At 38.5% G+C, this 11,875-nt stretch overlaps 3 protein-coding genes across 3 annotated transcripts; all 3 read right to left on the bottom strand.

Annotated features, from left to right (window-relative positions):
- Nucleotides 1-461: 461 nt before the first annotated feature.
- LOC130590485 (hyoscyamine 6-dioxygenase-like) lies at nt 462-857 on the bottom strand. The gene has a single exon (XM_057392938.1). The coding sequence runs from the start codon at nt 855-857 to the stop codon at nt 462-464; it is 396 nt and encodes a 131-aa protein (XP_057248921.1).
- A 2,489-nt stretch (nt 858-3,346) lies between these two features.
- LOC104887034 (phospholipase D alpha 1) lies at nt 3,347-3,733 on the bottom strand. The gene has a single exon (XM_010671616.1). The coding sequence runs from the start codon at nt 3,731-3,733 to the stop codon at nt 3,347-3,349; it is 387 nt and encodes a 128-aa protein (XP_010669918.1).
- Nucleotides 3,734-6,681: 2,948 nt separating this feature from the next.
- Nucleotides 6,682-9,005, bottom strand: LOC130590603 (uncharacterized). Its single transcript, XM_057393087.1, has 5 exons — nt 8,638-9,005; nt 8,450-8,560; nt 8,301-8,367; nt 8,116-8,213; nt 6,682-6,866 (listed from the first exon to the last, which is right to left on the bottom strand). Exons 1-4 carry the CDS (start codon nt 8,778-8,780, stop codon nt 8,169-8,171), a joined length of 366 nt encoding a protein of 121 aa, XP_057249070.1. The 5' UTR covers nt 8,781-9,005; the 3' UTR covers nt 6,682-6,866; nt 8,116-8,168.
- Between the last annotated feature and the right edge of the window lie 2,870 nt (nt 9,006-11,875).

An 11,875-nucleotide genomic window follows, 5' to 3' on the forward strand; every position in this document is an offset into this window, starting at 1 on the left:
AGTTTCAGTCCCTACTCCCTCCCTCTCCTAAGTCGCCCGCTCTCTCACTCACTCTATTCCGTCCGTCTTCCCTCCCTCTCTCCCAAGTCCTTCGCTTTCTCCTCCACTCAGTCGTCCTCCGTCGTCCACCGCTTCTATTTGGTCGACATATTAGGGCACAAATCTTCTGTTTGGTCGATAAATTAGGGCTCCGTCGCCAACTTCTGTTCGGTTAATGTTTGTGATATTACTCCCTCCGTCGTTCTCTCTTTTTCCCTCATGAAGCTGCTTCTCTATCCCTCTTCTCTCTCGATCCGCTCCTTGGAATGCATGTCCAGGTAATTTCGTACAAACTTTATTGTTGTGATTTAATTTTATTGCTGTATTTTTAGGTTCCTTTTTTGGTTTCTTAGATTTGGGGATTTTTTTAGGGTTTTCTTTGATTTCATCTAGGGCTTTGTTTGGGTCAACAACTTTATCTGTTACCTCGATTCATTCCGGCAACCGCAACAAGCCAATTTTATTCCAGTGTTGCTGTTCTGGAAAAAGTTGAATATTTTTCCATCTTCCATATGATTAGGTGAGACCAAGTGAGCTTTTTCTTCATATGAAAGTTGGAAAAAGTTTTTGATAACATCCAATTCATCGTTGCATAACTCCATTGAAATCCCATGATTAATTACTTGAAAAAAACCCAAATTCTTCACAAGCTTTGCTATCCGTTGAACAAGTGCTTCATTATCTTCATTCATGTCGATGATCGAAATCGAATCTGAGTGAGGATTGATTGTGAAAGTTGGTTTGTTTTCATCTGGGACGATGAATTTTGGTGTAAGTGAAAGAGCGTTCGCATTAGTTGCCCATTGAAAAGAAGTCATATTTATCCAATTTAAGATTAGTAGGAGTACTATGAAAAAATGAAGATCTAAACAAATAAGGTGTTTACTTAAAATGCGAAGAATGGATTATATGATAGCTCAACCAATTAGATGTTTACTCTTTCCTAGTTCCTAGTATGCATCAAAAGAAACAAACCAAACAAAAAAAAGAGAAAGATCAATGGAAAAATGATTGGCTATGAACTTATGACTTTTTAAGCTAAACACATAAACTCCTTTAGAGAGAGTACACTAAGATGATGTTGTTTCAGGTTCAGTGGTGCATTCTTATGTATCACTCTGTACTCTACTTTTTGTATCCTATCCTATCTCTACTTATTGGACTCCTAGCGGTGAGGGACTAGGGAAGCTTTTGTATATGATAAATTTGTTTTACTTGCGTTAGTGTTCATATATTCAAGTTGTTAAGATCTTCTGCAATGTCGTGCTGCAGAAAAATGAATATCGCAAATCCCTTCATCAACAATAGAAGAGTTTGATTCCGAGAGGTAAAACTATATAGAATGGTTTACTACATTTATAAACAATAATTCATGTGATATACTGGTTGGTAAGGGCATATTGTTGTTCTTAAATTCAATCCATGCTAGAAAATCAGATCGGACCATGCATTCGATTTAGGAAGGATTCAAATCCAAATTTGCGATATTGGATTAGTTTTTCAATTTTTCGGTTCCCAACTATAGGTTCCGTGATTTGGTTCCAAATGGGGCTCCTTGAGTTTTAAGTGATTTATTTGTAAAACCTACACTTTTCACTAGTAGTAATCTATTAAGTTTGAGTGTATATGGAAAAGTTTGAAAGCGAAAAAAAAGACATCTAAAGGAAACATGATTTGTTATCTCAACCTATAAACTTCTTATTTTTATGTCCAAGTTGCCGTCAATGATCAAAGTTTAGATGTCATTTATATTACTAGCAAGTAGCTACTGTGATATGTTATAAAAGGAAAGAAAGAACTTTCAAAATAGCAAGAAAAAATTATAATTCAGTCCATTATCATTTTCTAGTTTTTAGTTTTTTTTGGTAAACTACAAAATAAGAATATTGAAATTAGAAATATTAGTTTCCACTATTCTGTTATCAGTTTTTAGAATTAACAATAATAGTACATGCATCTGCTTATGCTCCAATCAGAGGTAAAATTTTCATCTTTCAAGTACATGCATCTGCTTATGCTTTTCACACTTTCTGGACTATACTTTTCTTTTTTCCTTAAGGTTCGAATATATACGTATTAGTGCAGATACAATCTGTTATAAGACTTCGACAAACCGTGCTTTATAAGTATTTAGGGTCTTAGGGATGCTTACAATGAAGGTATTGAACAATCTCCAGTAGGTTGCCCTGAGTCTTATGGGTTCTAGAGTAATATTTAATAAATATGTTGCTTGGATGTTCTGAAAAACTAGTACACAGCGCTTGAGCTGGTGCCTGCTTAATTTGGTGGGCACAGTAAGTTTGGTGAGCATTAGTTTCCCCTGCTGATACTATCAGTCTACCACTGAAGTGAGCATCAAGCCTGATAGTAAAATTTCCATTGAGTTTGCATTTTTGAGTTATTGCCCCCCTTGTGTCACTTCACTATGTTGGTTATTGTTTCTCTGTTTTCACTTTTAGGTATTTGAAAACCGAAAACATATGAAACTCACAAAAAAATAAAGTAGTTATTGGTATGAGTTTTCAAAATTATTAATTTCACTACTATAATTTCTAAAATCAAAAACCCAAAACAAGAAATTGACTGTATTAAAATGACCCCTCAATGGTTATGGATATATGATGAATATTTCATGTCATTTGGAGTTCAGTTCAACAACGATCCAATATTAATCTCGGAACAAAATCAAGCAAACTCGCTTTTAGTGGCTACTGGTTGATTATTTTTACTGCTTATTTCTCTGCAAACTTTATATCTGCTTGCAACACCATTTCGTTGAGCTGCAGCCTTGGTGTTCATTTCTGCCCTTATTCAGCAAAATTATATACTTTGATATTTCTATGAGCACTTTGATGTTGTATTTTAATGACCCAGATTGTATGTTTACCTAATTATTTTAGCGTTATGGTTTTTTCTTGTGTTTTTCGATTTTCTTAGTTCTATCTTTTAATTGTTGTATAGGTATATCGGATGCTTGATACATGCATCCTTGCTGGAGAGCTTCAGGAAACGAGTAAGAAGGTGTGTTTCCTCCTCCTTTATTTTCTTTCTGTATGGATATGGTCTTTAGTTGCTTGGTTTGCGTTCTTAGTTGCTTGGTTTACGTACAGTACAAAGTTTGTTAACAATCTCAGTGACCTGAGATTCTAACCACCAATATCACATAAACCCTTGTAATTTGTAAAAAGTAAAAACCAGATGCTGAAATTAAAATCACCAAGCTACTACTTTATTATTCTGTTTAAAATTCCAGTATGATTCGCAAAAGCATGAGAAGATGGGATGCTAATTCTCAATATTGATTAGATTAGGTAGTTAAGATTGGTGGGAGATAGTCAGATTTAACACCGAGCACTCGTGCCTTGGTGTCGGGGAAGAACTCAAAGCCTGGGAGCTCTGAGACATCTCCTTCACTAGAGACACCAATAGGATAGCGAAGCAGGTGACCAGACAAATCACGCTCAAGAGATTCGCTTGAATAGAGATCCCAGTACTTGTCTGCAGATCGATTAACCTTCTCAGCACACTCACTGCTTTTAGGGCGCTTGAAAGAATCATCAAGCATGCCAAGGTGCTCATACCACAGAGCCATTCGGAAACCGTGGATTTGACCTTGTTCTCGTTGGTTCCTTGTCACCAAGTGGTGAGATTGGTAGGCTCCCATGGTTATTTCCGAGTCCCTTGCACCATCCATTGATCTTTGGTTGATATTGGCAGATCCAACAATAATGTATTCGTCGTTAACTACAGAATCAAACGCAGCTCATAAGTCGGTAAATTTTCAATCAATAAATTAGTCCTAAAGTGAAAATAACACAATCCCTGTGCATCACCATTGGACAGAGATTTTCAAAAATAAAAACCAGAAGATATGAGGCTTCTATAGGAAAATAGGCTTGTAGTTAAGCAGGTCCTGCATTTTAAGATGTGACAATAGTATTCCTTAATAAAGGAGAAAGTCGACCCAAAACCTTCTTAGTAATGTGAGGCTTCTAGAGGAAAATAAACTTGTATTTAAGCAGGTCCTCTAAAAGTTTAGAATGCAACAATGGTATAAGCTTAATAAACGAGAAAATTGACCTACATTCTTTTTTCAGTAGCTGTTATTTGAGTCTAAACCTTTTCTGGACAGGGTGTTGACAGGTGAAGAGAAAGGGGGGAAGGGTACATAAGGAGAGAAGAAAAAGATGTCAAAAGCTACTGTGATTCTGCTAGTTTGTTTAACTGCCATTGTCGTTTGCTGCAATGGTTAGAATTAAGATCTATGTTCTTGGACCATGCAGGACAATTGTTGCATACTTAAGACTATTAAGTTTTTGAATCTTTGCATAGTAGAATTGAAATGTGTGTGTTTTTTGTTTTTTTTATGGAGTAAGATGTATTAATCATTCCATTTATTCATATTTCTTACCCGTCCTATGATTTAATATTCACAACCAATTGATAAGCAGTCTCTCCTTGATTATGTGATTGTTTTAGGAGTGCGTGAAGGATCAGTTGGTATAGTTGCCAAGCACTGTTACTTTTTCGCCAAGATTAAGGTGATCCCTGTTGCATTTTTGGCCTTCTCTCTTTTGACAATCGACTCTTTATTTGTTTCTTTATCTCCTTTCTTTATTAGTTTGGGGAGTGTGGAAAAAAAAAGTCGTGTATGTGTGCGTGGTTGGTTCTGGCAAAGCGAAATCTAGTCCAAAACTCAAGCAAAAAGCTTCAAGATTGATAGAACACCTAAATAAGTATATCACTGAACTGAATAAATAATACTCTCTCCGTCCCACTTTCAGTTGTCATATTATGGAAATATTAAAATAATAAGGGAACATCATCATTTATTGTTATGTTTTCCATTTTCTGTATTACTTTTGACCAATATAATTTGAGTTTAGTGGCACAGTAAGTATTCTTGTTGTTTAACGTGGAATCTTGACAACTATTTCGGGAATTCCTGAAAAGGAAATTTTGTCAATTAATATGGGACGGGGGAGTACATAATAAAAAAACCACGACTATACCAAATTACCTACCCATGTAGGCTGCAAAAGAAGCTACCTAGCGAATTATGTTTTTCTAATCACTCCAACTTCCAAATTCTGGAACATATGGTGTCCAATTGTCCAGGATACCACTGGTTGTGGCCTTCTTTTGGTGTATTCTGAATGGAAAGTGCATATTCTATGAGAGCTATATGGCCCTTGCTCTAGTATAGAGTAACCATTTTCATCTCCTTGTGGGATTGGGCTTTTGCCTTTGGTAGCATTCAGATAATATTTAATTAGGAGATCTAAAGGAATTAAGTGTCTTTGTAGTTGCCACTTTAAGTCTTTTACTTGTGAATGACTAACTTTATGTGCTTCTTTCTCTATATTTATATTTAATTTTTTTATTTCATTCGAAAAATGTTAATTCTATTTATGATTGCTGCAGGCAGACCCAAGATATTTGTGGAACAACTATATGATGGAAGTTCTTATTGATAACAAGGTTTGTGTACTTTCTTATCTCTATGTGCTATTCTATTTTGATCCACCATCATTGTCACAACTCACTACTGCTACAATTACTAGTAATTCATTTCACTGTTAACTATAATTGTTTCTGTCACTCTTGCTATTGAATTACCATTTCAATTAGAGGATTGACCAGGATTTTTCGTTTGGCAGCTTGATCCATACTTGCTTCCCGTTCTTCAAGGAAGTATCCTTTTATGTAGTTTTTGTGTTACTTGGAAGCAACTTTCTTTGTTGTCTTCCTAGTTGAATGGAGTACTTAACTTTCCACAAGGTTTTCATCACTTCCAAGCTGCTATAGGGAAGGATATCGTGGATGCCATTGTGATTGCTCGCAGATGTACCAAGCGAACTGGTATGCATTGATTCTGATGCTTTTGATTTTTTCTGGAGTTGAGATTTTCTATTATCTTGCTTTAATCTACATGCAGTACTTTTTTTTATTATTATTGTTTCAATCTCTTGTGTATTGGATGTTAATGTTTGTGCACCTCACTAGTGGAAAAAAGCAGTTGGGCTGCGCTGAAAATGGCATGAAGGGCTGCGCTTTTTGAGGGCAGCCCTTTCCATAGCAGCCCTTCACTTTTCAAGTAGCAGCGCAGCCCTTCAAGTAAGAAGGGCTGCGCTAGTTCTAAAAAACGCAGCCCTTTTATGAAAGAAGGGCTGCGCTTTTTAGAACTAGCGCAGCCCTTCTTTCATAAAAGGGCAGCCCTTCTGTGAAAGAAGGGCTGCGCTTATTGAACTAGCGCATCCCTTCTAACATAGAAGGGCTGCTAGTTCAAACTAGCGCAGCCCTTCTCCTATTTTTTTTTTTTTTTTTTTTTATATAATTCTACACCTGCATGCTGTTCCAGACCTGCACACACAGCCCCCACCCCCAGCCCCCACCCACCAGCCCACCCCACCAGCCACCACTGCCCACCCTCCCCACCCACTGCCCACCCCAGCCCCCACCCACCAGCCCACCCCACTGCCTCTGCCCAGCCCCACCCACTGCCTACCCACCAGCCCACCCCTGCCTGCACCCCATCCACAGCCCACCCACCCCACCACCCCACCCCCACCCAAAACCTCCCTTGGACAAAAAAAAAAAGCGCAAATTAAAATACGATAATATATGACAAGTGGAGAACGGTAATAATTAACTTCATATATATTTAATAATGTAAAGAGTGTACATAGGATTGATAGAAACTTTTACATTCGGGCTAAATCTCATCCTATGCAATCATCGGTAATGTGGGACGCCAACTTATCCCGAACTTCATCAATTTCTTCTTTGGTGAAGTTCCTCAAACGTGGTGTGGAATTCGCATAAACCTTGCAAAACAACCAAGGAATAAACACACATATAAGAATTCATCATTGTACCGTAGTTAGTACTTCTAAAAATGACATATACCTTCCCGAAATTCAATCAAAATCAAATGCAAGCCTAAAAGTCTACACACTAGTTATAATATATCTCATATAATCATGTTCAAAGAGAATTTGGGGTTAAATCACTCCATAAGTACATTTTGGGAGCGAAAAGGCCAAAATAGGCCGGAAATGGCCTTTTCGTTCCCAAAATGCAACCAACAACAAATGCAAGCCTAAGAATCCACATACTAGTTATATTATGCCTCATATAATCATGTTCAAAGAGAATTTGAGGTTAAATCACTTCATAAGTACATTTTGGGAGCGAAAAGGCCAAAATAGGCCAAAATAGGTCGGAAATGGCCTTTTGTTCCCGAAATGCAACCAACAACATATGCAAGCCTAAGAATCTACATACTAGTTATATTATGCCTCATATAATCATGTTCAAAGAGAATTTGGGGTTAAATCACTCCATAAGTACATTTTGGGAGCGAAAAGGCCAAAATAGGCCGGAAATGACCTTTTCATTCCCAAAATGCAACCAACAACAAATGCAAGCCTAAGAATCCACATACTAGTTATATTATGCCTCATATAATCATGTTCAAAGAGAATTTGAGGTTAAATCACTTCATAAGTACATTTTGGGAGCGAAAAGGCCAAAATAGGCCAAAATAGGTCGGAAATGGCCTTTTTGTTCCCGAAATGCAACCAACAACATATGCAAGCCTAAGAATCTACATACTAGTTATATTATGCCTCATATAATCATGTTCAAAGAGAATTTGGGGTTAAATCACTCCATAAGTACATTTTGGGAGCGAAAAGGCCAAAATAGGCCGGAAATGACCTTTTCATTCCCAAAATGCAACCAACAACAAATGCAAGCCTAAGAATCCACATACTAGTTATATTATGCCTCATATAATCATGTTTGAAGAGAATTTGGGGTTAAATCACTTCATAAGTACATTTTGGGAGCGAAAAGGCCAAAATAGGCCGGAAATGGCCTTTTCGTTCCCGAAATGCAACCAACAACATATGCAAGCCTAAGAATCTACATACTAGTTATATTATGCCTCATATAATCATGTTCAAAGAGAATTTGAGGTTAAATCACTTCATAACTACATTTTGAGGCCTAAAAGGTCAAAATAGGCCGGAAATGCAACAAACAACAATTGGAAACCTAAAAGTTACATACCTTTCGAAGATCACCAACATCTTTGCAATAGTTGACGATATCGAGCATGAACCTCATGACGTAATACCCACAGCAAGTCCACCTTCTTGTACCGGACACTAAAATTCACCAAAGATGCAATAAATGACATGTTAGATGTGTATTATGTGTTTCTATTTTTGGATGCAAAAAATTACTCTTGCTACCTCGACTAAATACCAAACAGGAGGTTTTCCTTGTCGAAGTCCAGATGCACTACGCTTCTTCATCACACTACATCAATAGATTATTATAAGATTAGATGTACATTTAATATTTAATAAGCTAAGTGTGCATATAGTTTCGATTAGGCTACCTATTTAACAATGATTTGACTAGTAAGGACCGTATTGTTCCTTTACGCAAAGAATCAAAGTGGTAGACTTCGTTACGTGACAAACATATTGCAATCAGTGTCCAATGGTTCCTACAACAATAAAAATGTTAGAGCAACTAATGGGTAGGTCAATTTAATTAATTAAAAAGTGAGTTTAAGAAGCATACGATTCAATGTAAGGAAGAAGAATGATCTTATATCCAATACGAGAACATGCGTTCAAAGATTCCTTGAGATATGCTTTCACCTCCTTTTCGTTTTTTACGCAACTGTTATCTCGTACAAAGCTTGGACATAACCAACCAAACATTGGCTGACTAGATCGCCTCAAATCATTGTATAATAGCCTGAGAATTCATATTGATACAAATAAAACTTACTTATTATAGAAGTTATTATTAGTTGGATTGAATACTACTTAATTAAGGCATATATGTATATTTATTAATTTAAATATACTAATAAAGTATTACCTCATGAATGTTTGTATCATGGAAACATTCAACTCGTCCCCAAGTAAGAATTCTTTAATATCAACCTTAGAAATAAAGGTCGATGTTTCCTCAATGTAGTGGAATTGGTGGTCTGACAACTTAATCTCAATCATTGCTTCATCGTCTGCATCGCTAACACACTCATGTAGCCAGAAGCGCGGTTGAGTAAGGCCTTGCACCACCTCCATATCCGTAATGAGTGGAGACTTTGCCGTAGAAACATTTACTTGGGCACGTCGGCCTCCCTGAGGTGAAGCTACCTTCTTTCCCTTCCTGTCGGCCTTCCCCGAACCCTAGTAATTAGTTAAATTAAAAGATATTACGGACAATCATATATAGGAACTATAAAAGAAAACTATATATGTATATAACTTATGTTAGACATTGTACCTGATCTGATAACCGCACCAATGCACGCGGCCATAGAATATAACTGCCAAGGGCATCAGACAATAACTGTACACCAACTCCTGCATTCGGCAGCGGAAGAGGAAATGCTTCGAAACCGGGCACAATGTCTAAAACGCTGACCACATAGTGAATATCAGCGACTGGCTGGTTGTGCAATCGTACCCGGTCCCTAGAGGGCTGTACAGATCCATAAGCCACGATAATGAAACTACCATGACCATCTCCTTGATTTAGTAGCTCACATGGTGTCTCTACCTTTAAAAAAAACTCTATTCATAGTTAGTCTATGAAACAACATATTTAAGAACAATAGTTGTGATATTAAATGATTACTGTGAACTCCGGATATGGATGAGGCTGCGTAGAAACAGGCTGCGCAGGAACACCGCCCTGCGGGAAAGCGCCAAAAGTCCGTAAGCCCATCTGCGCCAAAATGGCGTTGAAATTCTGAGTCATCTCCGCTCTCAGCTCCTCCCGAAGCTCGGCTTTCATAGCCTCCACATCTATGGCAGCTGCTGAATTGACACTAGTGGCACTGGATCTTGACGTAGAGGTGTATTGATCACCATACACCTTTCTCACCCCGAGGCGGACACCTCCTACGCCCCTCACACGTCCATACTGGTCCCGTCCTAGAGTCTCATGTAAGGCATCAACTTGTCCTCTAGGAGTGAACTCACCAGTTACCTCCTTTTCCTTCAAGCCAATCTGCATAAGGATGAGAGAGAAATACTCGTGAGCGCACAAGTTATATTATTATGTAAACCTTATCAAAAAATTATAATATGAACTTACAATGGCATTAGCTATCTATTTTGTTGCGGGATCAGGTATGACTCTCTGTCCCTTTGCATCAACCCCATGCATGGATCACCACCAATCGAGCGCTCTATCTGGTTGCCGCTGTGCAACTATCGTCGTAGAGTTAGTGCCCTGTCGTGGTCGACGCAATCGTGGGGTAATGGTTGTACATCCACGATTCTCTCGCCTGACCATACGACTGAGCACCCAGATGGTGATAGTGCTTCCTAGCTTTTGCATTCGCGCTATTTTTAGAACCATATGCCTGAAACATACAAATATAAACAAAGGTTAGATATGATGTTATACAATAATATTGGATCTAAAAGTATTTAATCTTAGCTAGTAAAAAATTCTTACAATAGCTTCTGCAGTTGTTTTTTGTTTGACAAATGCATACCACTCCTCGGCTGTGATATGCCTCCATATCTGATATGGAAGCTTGGAGGGCTCCTCAATGATGTGCCCTGTGAAGCCTCAGAAGAAGGTGTTGCTCCCCCGTCGTAGATCTTCTTCTTCTTTGTTCCCCCGACTTTTCTCCTCTTCGTGATCCACCCCGACACTAGCTTGGCCTTGAAGTCTCGGAACCTCTGGGCAACCGCGGATAGAAACAAATCCTTCTTCGCTTCATCATTTGGAATATTGAATTGATTCTACAAAGAACACGTTTCACAAATTAGTAAATATTACATAGTATATTTAACTAAAATGTTAAGATTCTAAACGTAAATGTACGCGAATCTTACCATAGTATCTTCCCAAATCATCTTCTTCAAAGTCTCGGGGACCTCTTTCCATGAGTGGAGAATGGAGAGCTTATGCATGCAAATCCCAACTTGCATGGCATACTTTTGACGCCACTTTCCACAAGGTTACCCCAAATGATCGTAATCCAAAGTCATTAGGGTGTGTTTCCCTAGTGACTTTGTAGGTCCTCTTCCTTTCCTCTTTTTCGTGTCCAAGTTCTTACTTGGCTTTTGTAAACCTTTTTCTTCACGGTGAGCCATAACCAATTGCCGCTGTTCCTTTCTCTGATCGTAACACTCATCCTCGGTAGTGTGTTCCGCACTCGTATCCGTATGCACCTCCGCCATGTCCCTGAAATTGTACAAACATACGAATTAATTAAAAAAAAACATTTAGGGCGTGAGGGGGTGTGCAGCAGGTGGGGAAGGGGGGGTGCAGCAGGGGGAAGGGGGTGCAGCAGGGGGGAAGGGGGGCAGCAGTTGGGGAAGGGGGTGTGCAGCAGGGGGGAAAGGGGGGTGCAGCAGGGGGGAAGGGGGGCAGCAGGTGGGGGAAGGGGGGGTGTGCAGCAGGGGGAAATGGCCTTTTCGTTTCCGAAATGCAACCAACAACAAATTAACGCCTAACAATCTACATACTAGTTACATTATACATCATATAATCATGTTCAAAGAAAATTTGGAGTTAAATCATCGATAAATACGATTTGGGACGAAAAGGCCAAAATAGGCCAAATAGGCCGGAAATGGCCTTTTCGTTCCCGAAATGCAACCAACAACAAATTAAGCCTAAAATCTACATACTAGTTACATTATACATCATATAATCATGTTCAAAGAAAATTTGGGGTTAAATCACTCGATAAGTACGATTTGGGAGCGAAAAGGCCAAAATAGGCCGAAATAGGCCGGAAATGGCCTTTTCGTTCCCGAAATGCAACCAACAACAAATTAAC

This window comes from Beta vulgaris, chromosome 2, assembly GCF_026745355.1.
Source record: "Beta vulgaris subsp. vulgaris cultivar EL10 chromosome 2, EL10.2, whole genome shotgun sequence".
Lineage (NCBI taxonomy): Eukaryota > Viridiplantae > Streptophyta > Magnoliopsida > Caryophyllales > Amaranthaceae > Beta > Beta vulgaris.

What these genes read in the sequence shown, in the direction of transcription:
- LOC104887034 (XM_010671616.1), bottom strand. Translation starts at nt 3,733, where the DNA reads ATGGATGGTGCAAGGGACTCGGAAATAACCATGGGAGCCTACCAATCT.
- LOC130590603 (XM_057393087.1), bottom strand. Translation starts at nt 8,780, where the DNA reads ATGTTTGGTTGGTTATGTCCAAGCTTTGTACGAGATAACAGTTGCGTA. An exon ending in GTCAAATCATTGTTAAATAG is followed by an intron (nt 8,368 to 8,449) that starts GTAGCCTAATCG and finishes CTATTGATGTAG; the next exon opens with TGTGATGAAGAAGCGTAGTG. An exon ending in CTGTTTGGTATTTAGTCGAG is followed by an intron (nt 8,214 to 8,300) that starts GTAGCAAGAGTA and finishes GGTGAATTTTAG; the next exon opens with TGTCCGGTACAAGAAGGTGG.
- LOC130590485 (XM_057392938.1), bottom strand. Translation starts at nt 857, where the DNA reads ATGACTTCTTTTCAATGGGCAACTAATGCGAACGCTCTTTCACTTACA.